The 10,580-nt window shown below is 40.7% G+C and overlaps 1 protein-coding gene across 1 annotated transcript in view; it reads right to left on the reverse strand.

Moving 5' to 3' along the window:
* Positions 1-9,062, reverse strand: part of PCCA (propionyl-CoA carboxylase alpha subunit) — a 446,742-nt gene extending 437,680 nt beyond the window's left edge. Inside the window, exons 1-4 of the mRNA XM_019528487.1 lie at positions 9,045-9,062; positions 8,474-8,551; positions 5,885-5,932; positions 5,713-5,781 (exon numbers count right to left, since the gene is read on the reverse strand). Of these exons, the coding sequence (XP_019384032.1) occupies positions 5,713-5,781; positions 5,885-5,932; positions 8,474-8,551; positions 9,045-9,062 (213 nt within the window). The remainder of the gene's footprint in view (positions 1-5,712; positions 5,782-5,884; positions 5,933-8,473; positions 8,552-9,044) is intronic.
* Between the last annotated feature and the right edge of the window lie 1,518 nt (positions 9,063-10,580).

The raw sequence follows: 10,580 nt of genomic DNA on the forward strand, positions 1-10,580 counted from the left end.
AAAAAAAAAAAAAAAAACTAACCCTGCTAAAAAGCATTCAGTCCTAACCATTGCCAGTTATTAACCATTTTCTTAGTGAAAGAGCTGGTGAGTTATTTTTAACTAAATGTAAATATTTACTTGAAAACAATCAAGAAACAAGAGCTTTGATAGCAGAAGGTAGCATTTATATAGCCCTGTTTAACCATAGCAGAATATGTATAACTGATGTCTCTTAAGGTAACTCTGAGTATTCTTTCCCAGCACATTCTCAATAACATGCATGTTTGAAAGTTTGGAAACTACTTATTCTTTAAGACAATCATCCAATAATTAAAGTCTATACCTGGAAAATTATAACAAATTTATAAAATTTTCCATATATAGAATACAACTATTGGGGCAGGCTGGCATAAATACAGGGTTGTCTTAGATTTGAGTAAACACAGCATTTTCCAAAATGTCACAAGCAAAAGCAATTTTGGTGTCTTATCCTAGTTCTGTGTGGTCACTTTGCTATACCAGGAGTCTGCAACCTACAGCCAGTGGGCCAGATCCAGTCAGCAGAGTTTGGGGCTTTAGTGGTAACTGGAAGCAGGGACATTGCCTACACTACACCATGCACAGCCGAGCAACAATGAGCTTCACCTACCAGGTGGCAGAGAGAAGCAGCAGCAAGGAAAAAGGGCAGCAGCAGCCAGGTCCAAAGCAGGCCAGTGCTAGGACCCAAGAAAAGCCATTCCTACCCACAGCTGGAAAACACTGCCAACTCCTACTCTGCACCATAAAACCACCACAGAGCATAGAAAAATACATAATATTGCATCTAAGCTCCCCATACAAAGTCAAATACTAATTTCTTGAACATGAGCACCAAATCCTACTCTTTCAGAAAACACATGCCAATGAAACATCTTACAGTAAGCAGTTGGATAAACTTTCTAACTTGAATAATGTCACGAATGTTATGAAAGATGAGGCTAAACATTATATGAGAAAACCTGTATATTTGTTAATATCCAGGTATGCTGTTTGTTCCTGAATATTTATCCATGGGATAAATAAAGCAGGAGAAGTAGCAAAACCTTGAACACTACCAATGTTAGCACTACTTCCAGATAAGGAATACCCCAATGCATTCAACATTTTTCCAGTAAGTAACTCAACAAGTCATGTTTCATTGACATCTTGCTGTTCACTCCACTTCCATTCAGTGACAAAGTGTTACAACGTACACACTAAGTCAGTTTTAGGCAACAAATAATCATTTTCTGCACAAGCAATAGACTACAGGAGTTCACCTCTTCATACAGAGTAACATATGCAAGCTTAATATAGTGTCAAGTGGGTAGTCATTTTTTTTAAACCCACCTGAAAGGTCAGGAGCCATTAATGAATCAAGCTAATTAAGATTCTTCTGCTTGATGTTGGTTTAGATTTTGTAGAACTGTACTAAAATGATTTCAGCAAGGGCAATGCAAAGCATTAGGTGATACAAGATAACGCTGAGGAATGGACCACTGTAATTATTAAACCAGAACTGCTGTTTCAAAAAGCTGCTTGGTTTAAAATATTAGCTACAGGCAACTCCTTGCTTGACATGCTCCTGTCTTGGGACCCATCTGAAGTGCCTTCGTTTTTCCCCAAGCAGGGATCCAGCTTCACATGCACAGTATAGGTAGGGTGACTATACATCCGGGTCTGACCAGGACACTCGCAGATTCTGCAGCCCAGTCCCAGACTACTAGTCAAAAGTCCCAGGCTGGAGTCTCATGGGGAGGCAGAGTGGCATGGTGCACCATGCAGGAGGCCGGACAGGCACTGCTGCTGCTGTGCAGGAACAAGGCAGACTGGAGCAGGCACCATGCCACGCACACATGGCACACCTTGGCTCCTGCACAGCAGCAGCAGTGCCTACTTGTCCATTTGCCTGGTGCACCATGGCACTCCACCTCTCTGCCAAACTCTGGCCTAGGAATTTTGACCAACCAGCCAGGAATGGCCTGGGAATCTGGAAGTGTCCCAGCCAAACCAGGATGTATGGTTACCCTAAGTATAGGTGCCTAGGCACTTTCCTCATGGCACCAGATTCCACTCCAAGAGTCAATCCCTGCAACTCTAGCACTAAAGTTTGTTTGTTTATTTGTTGTTGTATTGTTCCTGTTGGTTTGGTTTGTTGTTGTTTTTTGTTTTGTTTTTTTAAATATACAGAAACCTAGCTCAGTCCCATACTTCACTGTTGTATCCAAACCCAAAACTCTAGAATTCTGTCTTCTTGGATAAGTATTGGAATAAGTTTGTGACAACAAGATCATTTCCTTTGTAACAATTCAATATGAAAAAACTGTATGCATTTTAGAATAGACAGGTTTTACATTAGGAGGTGTTGGATTTTTTTTTTTACATGTCCAAAGACAATATTTGTATAGAGAGCAATGCAGAGAGCTGGTAGTAAATGGACATCTCAACAGTAAACCACTGAATATCTAGCTTTGGTACACTTTGTTTGTTCACAAAATAGTGGGCAATTGATAAATAATTCTAGATTCCACTACATTAAAATTTTTTTCCTAATCAGTTTTAAAGACAATAGGAACCAAGGATTTCAAAGAATTATTTTAAATGGTAGGAAAAACTATCCCAGTGCATCTCTCAATACAAAATTTGTTTGCATGCATACAAACAAAGGATCCAAGGGATCTATATCTTGTTATATTACATAGACTTCAAAAAAAGTTTCTGCTTGAAAATTTGAAAAAAAGTTAAAATTATTTTTGAGAAGACACTCACAGAAGTCAGCAACACTTTTCAGGACACAGTTTCTCCTGCTGCCCTCTAGGGCTGTGGGAAATTTCAGCAACCATTTCATTCTGGAGGTGTTTTAGGCTGCTTTGGCACTCAAAACACCAAATCCAAAATCAAAATGAAAGAATCAGAAACATCTCTAAAAAAACCTGAGGCATCTGAAACATTTCAGAAAGGTTTTGGAAAACTTCAAAGTTTCGGAGCTGGGCTTGCAGGGAAATAGCTGTATGTTGCTGCCCTGTCACACAACTCAGCTCTGCAGGGAGCAGAGATCCACGCCAGGGGTCTCCCTGCCACAGCTGCCCACCCCACAGAGCCCCACATCGCTGGGGCACCACAGGGTGGGCAGCAACAGTAAGGAGACCCCAGCACAGATTTCTGCTCCCTGCGGAGCCAAGTCGCATGGCAGGGACCAGCAGTCTTGCTCACTGCTCTGTGCTGCTTCCCTGGCCCACGACCCCAGTATAACAGGGATCAGAGATCCACGCAGGGGTCTCCTTGCCTGCATGGAGGGCAGCGGCCTTCCCCCAGACAAGCCACTCATGACCCCATCCTGTGCCCCACGTCCCTGCACCTAAGCCCTGCCTTGATGGGTAGGGCTGTGCGAAGCTTCCCTTGCAGCCCGTTCAAAACAGATTCAGAGGAGATTCAGCTGAAATGAAACAGGACAGTGATCCAAAACACCTAAATGAATCACCCTCCTCTGAAAGAGCCAAATTCAAAACCAAATCGAAACACAGCCGTTTCGCACAGCCCTACCACCCACCACTTTCACAGAAGACAATCTTGCAATGTAGAGGTATGTGAATATCATTTAATAGTTTTATACTAATAAAAACCACCTGTAAATTCTAAAGCCACAGCAGCATGGGCGCTCTCAGTTTTATTTTTGCTCAAGGGAAAGTATGTTCTAATGGGCAGTAACTATAAACACTAAATTCACATGGAAAAAAAGTTAACATGAAAGATGTTTGTGTTTTAAAATACTTTGATATAGAAACAGACAATACCTGGAATATCTTGACTTTCACAGACAAAAAACTGAATCACTGCATTAAGGTGTGATTAGTCATCTTTTACTCCAGAGCTCAAAGAAGTTATATTACTTTCCCATAGGATTTTTCTAGTCATTTACAGTTCATTATGTTCTATGGTTATAGAGTCTCTGCTGCGTTAAAAAATGCCAAATTAAATTTGATTTCATTCACTACTTTATTGTATGCCTTCTTTTGTTCAGATCCAATTAGTGTCAGCCTGTTCTTCATTTATCATAAACTTTTAGCGGATTATGTTAGGTACTGCAATAGTTCCTTAGCTTTTCCTTGCAACATTTTTTCCAGTTGTGTTATCATTACAATTGAGGTGGTACTTTCATCCCAAGTCTATTTTCAGTCATTTGAGAAAAAAATTGAGGTTGCCCTCATCTGAAACATCTGGTTGCTCTCTACCCCCAAAAATTTGTTCAATTAAAACTTCTGGCAAAACCCACTGCTTTTTTCCCCAGAGAGTAGCTATCCTGCTGTGAAGAAGATTCATTTAACCTGTTAAGACTTTAGAGATATCTACTTTGCATTCAAATAGCTCAAAGAACCTTATTTCCTGGCCTTAACCAAAAGAACTTTGTGGTTAAAGCATCAGCCAAGCATTTTAAGACCCTGAAGTGTGCATTATGACCTACTCTTCTGTATATATTCAAATCCTTATAAGCAACATTACTCCCTGGCTACTCATTACTATCTTGTCTTTGTTGCTATTAGAATTCCATTTAGGTTTTTTTTGTTTGAAGAGGAAAGAATGTTAAAGGCAGGATTTCTTTTTTCTCAGTTGCTTCATATTTTGGGCACATTCTCTAATACTTCCATCACCTTGGTGTGTATATAACTAATTCTATACCCTTTATATAAATAAAAATATTGGTTGAAAGTATCTTATTCTTCCCGTGTCCCACCCCAAAAAATGGTGGGTGAAATTAACTTGATCTTTTCTTGGGTTTTTTTTTTTACTCTTTCAGAGTGAACTAATACTTGTAAATTGGACTAAACCACTGACCTCCGTTCACCACCACAACACACCTACAGAATTTATTCCCATTCCCTAGTCCCTGGCCTCTAGGCCCGATTCAGGGTACATCACAACTTCGGCAAGATGAACACATGTAGTGGAACAGCAGACTATTCTCCACATCCACCTAATCTGCAACTTCCATTTAAAGACGCAGGTTGTGCTAAACAGCTTTCAGCTCCTGCTCCAAATTACCGAGTATGTAATTTTATATAGTTGCATTTTGCCTTTCTTTTTCACTATTAAAAAAAAAATTCACTTTAAACTGTTTCCCGCATCCCTCTTCCCCATAAAACATAGCCAGAATTAAATGCTGATGTCAGAATTAAATAATGGCTATCCATTTTCTTCTTCTTTCCTTTGTGATAAAATTTTCATCATCATTGGTAGCATGTAATATTTTGCATATGCATTAGGAAAAAAAAATTCTTTACTTCCTATTGCTCCTCTTAATATTTGTGCTAGAAGCCCCTAATCCTGGTCTTCTCCAGGATGCTTAAATCCTCATCAGGAGGTGCTCCACTCCTTGGCTTCCTTCTATTTTAGCCTACAGGCTTTTGATGAGTCTTACCCGTATACAAAACTAATCCCCTTTTCCCCAGCCTCTCTGCCCTTTCTAGTTAAGATTTGAGTCATTAACTGTGTCCAGGAACCTAGCAGCAACCAATTATAGTTTGGACAGCCTAGTGAAAACTCATGAACACACACACTACTGAACTACATAGTTGTCTCAGAGAGGGGATATACCTATATTCCATAGTTACTAGCATGCTTATCGTGATAAACAAGGTTGCCTGGCAGTTGGATTCAGATAGCTGGGATTTCTGAATTTAAAAATATATATCTTTCCAAATTAGCAGTACTTACAGCACTGGAATCAACATCACTATGCACAGCAACTGTTTTAATGCCCATCTTCTTGCATGTTTTGATGACCTAATAAAAGACAAACAGTTACATTTAAAATAAAGGCTTCAGATAAAGACCACAGATAAAAATGGAGGTAGTGGTAGTGGAGGGGGGAAACTTAAATACTTACCCTGCAAGCAATCTCTCCTCTGTTGGCAATGAGGAGTTTCTCAAAGGTCTGAAAGGAAAGACAAAAATATGGATTCTGAGACACAACCAAGTCAACATTTATTTTATTGACATGCCTATGTTGTGTACAGAACTTTCAAAAACTATTCTGCTACTTAAATAGTCCCTGAACTCATTACAGTCTCATCTTCATTATTCAGACTGAAAGGAGGACTCAAATCAGTTCATATGAGCTATGAAACTATGATCAAGTCTCCTGTATAAATCTCTTCAACTCTGAGTTGGAGTCTTTTGCTTTACTACCAGGCTTTGGACTCTTAGACTTTGTCTACATTTAGAAGTTTGTCACTCAACCTATGTCAGCGTTGGTTAACTCTAACTGCTTATGTGATGTGGCTTATTTTAAATTCACATGCTAAAATAAGCTGTACTGATGGCTCCACATTCATTAGTGTTTTTACTAGCATAATTATATCAACCAAACCCAAGAGACACCCACACAAGTCCCTATCCAACATAGGCAGTTCAACAATTTACATATAAGCCAACTTTAAATACCCTTTCCAAGCCTCAAACAAAAGATTTTAACTTTCTTTTCTCCCAGTGGCAAGCATGCCTGTAAAGGGCACAAACTGCACTACCATCGCTCCCTAGACTTCTTTACTGTCCGAGCCCCCAAGGTCTGGAATAGCCTGCCATTGGAGGTGGTTCAAGCACCTATATTGAACACCTTTAAGAGTAAATTGGATGCTTATCTTGCTGGGATCCTATGACCCCAGCTGACTTCCTGCCCTTCAGATGGGGGGGCTGGACTCTATGATCTTCTGAGGTCCCTTCCAGCCCTAATGTCTATGACTTCTATGAAATCTAGATAGTATTACCAAAACAGTGAACCCCATCTCACCACCCTTCTCCAAATAAAAAAAAAATATTCAGCCTAGATGCTGAGCATTCAATGCAAATCCATCATCATTGAGAATGTGCAAAGTGGTCAGCAGTCAGTAAGAACAAGAGTTCGGGTATATCTAGTAATAGCCAGGTCAACTAGCTGCACCAGATTTTCAATTTCGTTGTAGGACTTCAGGATATCTATGGTTATTCCAGAGTTACCACCACAGGAATCACAGCCAACAAAAATCCAGAGGGAAAAAATCCATTTGCATAGAGTACCTTGAGGAATGACTCAGTGAAAGGACATTAATGGAGTCTTGGGTTTAAAGCAGCAAAGTTAGGCAAGATAACTGTACATTGGGTTTATGTTTCTCATCTCAAATCCTGCCAAGCTGAGTTACACATTATGAGCCATATGTATAGTTCAAGGTGAAGGAAGGCCAATTATGTATCGTACACAAGTATGTGTACATAAGCATGAATACACATGACCTAAATGATTCTAAAATCATCCCCGGACATCCTTTATATGAACTGAGTTTTAGAGGTGCTAAACAGATACAAGTTGCGCTAATGTCAATTATGAGTGAAAACATCCAGCACTTTATTTTTGGTTGTGATTTGCTTTGTGTGTTTAGGGATCTGATCCAAAATCCAAACTAAGGCTTTCAGGACACAATCTTTAGGCAGTTTCAGAAGTGTAACCTTCTGTTCTGAAGTTTTCATATTGTGGAGTCCTCCACATTATGAATAAACTTAACCCCCAGCCTGAATATGTAGTTGAATAAGAATAAAGTGCTTCATAGTGCAAGATAAGACTCGCATCAAGTATCAAAATGTTAGAAAAATATTTGACTTATTTTATTCTGCAATCAATACACTAATAGGAAGATATTGGATTCTTGTTCCAGATGCTGAAACTCATTATCTGTGTCCAGAAAGAAAAGTTACATAATCCTTTTAACCAATATGTAATATTTCTCTTTAGCCCTGTCATTTAAGAACTTCTTAGCCAATTAGTTTAATATTATATCTGAGCATCATTAATAATAATCTACAAAGGCGCACATAAAGTTTGAGCCCCTATCTCCCTTACATGTGGTTATGTGATCAACAACTAGCGTGTGAATGGAAACTAAGCACCTCATTTCATGGACTTTGCTAGTGTAGCTCTATGAAAAGAACAAGGGGAAGGAAAGAGGTCTCAATTAAGAAACCGCTTCAAGGCTTGTAATAAATATTTAAATTCACCAGATATTAAGTCACTTTAAGATCTCATAGAAGTGTTAGAATGATGTTGTAGCTCTGATGGTCCAGAAATTATGTGAAAAGCAAGAATTTTGTGTACCTTTTATTGAACCAGCTGCATTTTTGAATAGTCAGACAGACAAGCTCTAAAAAAAGTTCTTCTTTCTACTTGAGAAGGTAAGAGATTAGATTTTTTTTAAATGTTAATTAGGTCAAACTGCTAATGCAGAGTTCTTTCTACTGCCTTTTGTTCACCCTAACTTTAAGTGTACCTCAAAATAGGTACCTAAAGTTTTTTGGCACTACATGACATGAACAAGCTGCAACAATTCTGGTTATTGCACAAATATCCTGAAAAGGACTTGTTTTTTTTGTTTAAGCTTTGACACTGAAGAGACACTGGAAAGCCTTACTTAAATGTTACAATATATCAGAAGATTTTACAACTTACCTTCTCATTTGGATCATATATAGCTGAACATAATGAACGGGAAGTTATAAGGCACCATCTTGAATGAAGTACACCACACTGAAAGAAAGTATATAATGTATTCAATTACAGATATTTACATGATCAGCTTAGTGTTCTTTCCCCCCACCCCACGCCTCATTTCTTAATAAAGGTTTCTCCTTTTCCACCCTCCAAACCTGCAAGGTAAAAAACTTTACCTCATGACTGTAGCCTTGGGGAAGGGGGAGCAAGAGCGGGCGTTAACAAATACTAACATAACATAGGTACTTCCCAACTTCTGAGTAACTAGGGGTCTCCCTGGGTTGCACTACCCCACTCCCAGGGGAGGGGGAAGGAAGCAAAAGATGGAGGAAGGAACCCAGAGATCCAAGGAGCAGCAAAAGCAAATTGGGAGTGGTGTCCAAGTGAGGCTCTGCAGGCCAAAAATTAACCACTAAACTGACAGTCTCAGTTTAGAAACTCTCCCCAAGAGCTACTCTCCAAGATACAACACTTAGCAACAAAATAGAAAGTTACAACTCAATATTAACAAAAGAAAAAAAATGCACACCAAATTAAAAAGCTTCATTTACTTAGATACTTCAAGCCAGAAAGTACATGGTCATCACTGTGGTTATCTCATGAAGGCTATTAGCTGACTACGTAACAGCCAAAACTATCAAGCTGTTAGTATTAACTAGGGGTGCACCAAAGATCTTTTTGGCCAATACCAATGCCCAATTATTAACTAGCCATATCAGCCAACACCAGTCCGACAGCCAATATGCAGCCCAGCAGCTTGGAAAGCAGCATATGGCCAGTAAGTCTGTGCAGGAGAAGAGGCATGGGGGGAACAAATCAATGCCCCCAGAGTGAAGGAAGCAATGGGGCTGCAGCTGCCCAGCCGGGGCAATGCAGGGCAAGAGACAGAGCCATGGGCAGCTCATCTGGGGAGTGCAGGGGGGCAGGGAGAGAACAAAGCTCCCCACTGCTGCACACACCCCCAAGGGAGGCATGAGGGGCATGTGCCCCCCAGATTTGTGCACAAGGCAAGGGCGGGCTGCCTGCTGCAGGCTCGGGCAAGGTCTGTGCTGGCCTTTTCCTGGCAGAGGAACTGAGCTAGGGCTGCGCTTGGGGTGGGCAGCAGAACTGGGAAGGGGGGACTGGTGAATTTTGGGGTGGCTATAGCTCACCCCATAGCCCAGCTCTCAGGACTGCTGCTGCCCACCCCCACCCTGAATGCAGTCCCAGCCCAACCAGCCACCAGGTAGAGGCTGGCACAGCCTCTTGCCCTGAGCCCGCAGCAGGCCCTCACCCCATGCACAAATCTGGGGGAGGAGGGAGCATTCCCCTTACACCTCCCCCATGAGATGCTGTTCTCCAAGCTGATGGGGTACATTCTTGGGCACATGCATGCTGTGGCTGAGCACACACACGGCATTTAATTGGTGACATTATGGGCTATACCAAACTAAACTAAATAAATAAGCTATCGATAATGTCAATTTTCCTTTTATGGGTGCCAATCCAGTATGGACCGATACATCAGTGCTCCTCTAGTATTAACATTTTCCAATTACCTACAATTTTATTATAAAAGGTGAAAGCACATGATAGACTATGTTTAGGTCGGGTCACCCACTACCTCAGAACAGAGCAAAAGAAAAAGAGGGCTCAGAAATAAATAAGAAAAAAATAGTCATATGGAAGAGCCTCTAGGGCAAAGGAAAAAACTGAAAGAGAGATGGGGCTGTTTACTCCAGAGAAAAGTACATAAGGGGCATTTTTACATGTGCTTTGGGATGCAGCACTGGGCACTTTAATCAGCAAGCTGTGCTAATTAAAAGCACCCATGCATCACATGTATCAGCATCTCCATGCTGAAAAAATGACAGCAGGACACTTTGTACTAAAGCTCATTGAACATTTTTTCAGTGTGAGGACATTTCATAGTTGGTAGGGTCGGAAGGGACCTGAGCAGATCATCAAGTCTGACCACCTACCATGGGCAGGAAAGAGTACGGGGGTCAAACAACCCCAGCAAGGTGTACATCTAGCCTCCTCTTAAAGACCCCCAGGGTAGGAGCCAGCACCACTTCTCTTGGAA

This window comes from Crocodylus porosus, unplaced genomic scaffold, assembly GCF_001723895.1.
Source record: "Crocodylus porosus isolate Cpor-Errol unplaced genomic scaffold, CroPor_comp1, whole genome shotgun sequence".
In the NCBI taxonomy this organism is placed as follows: domain Eukaryota; kingdom Metazoa; phylum Chordata; order Crocodylia; family Crocodylidae; genus Crocodylus; species Crocodylus porosus.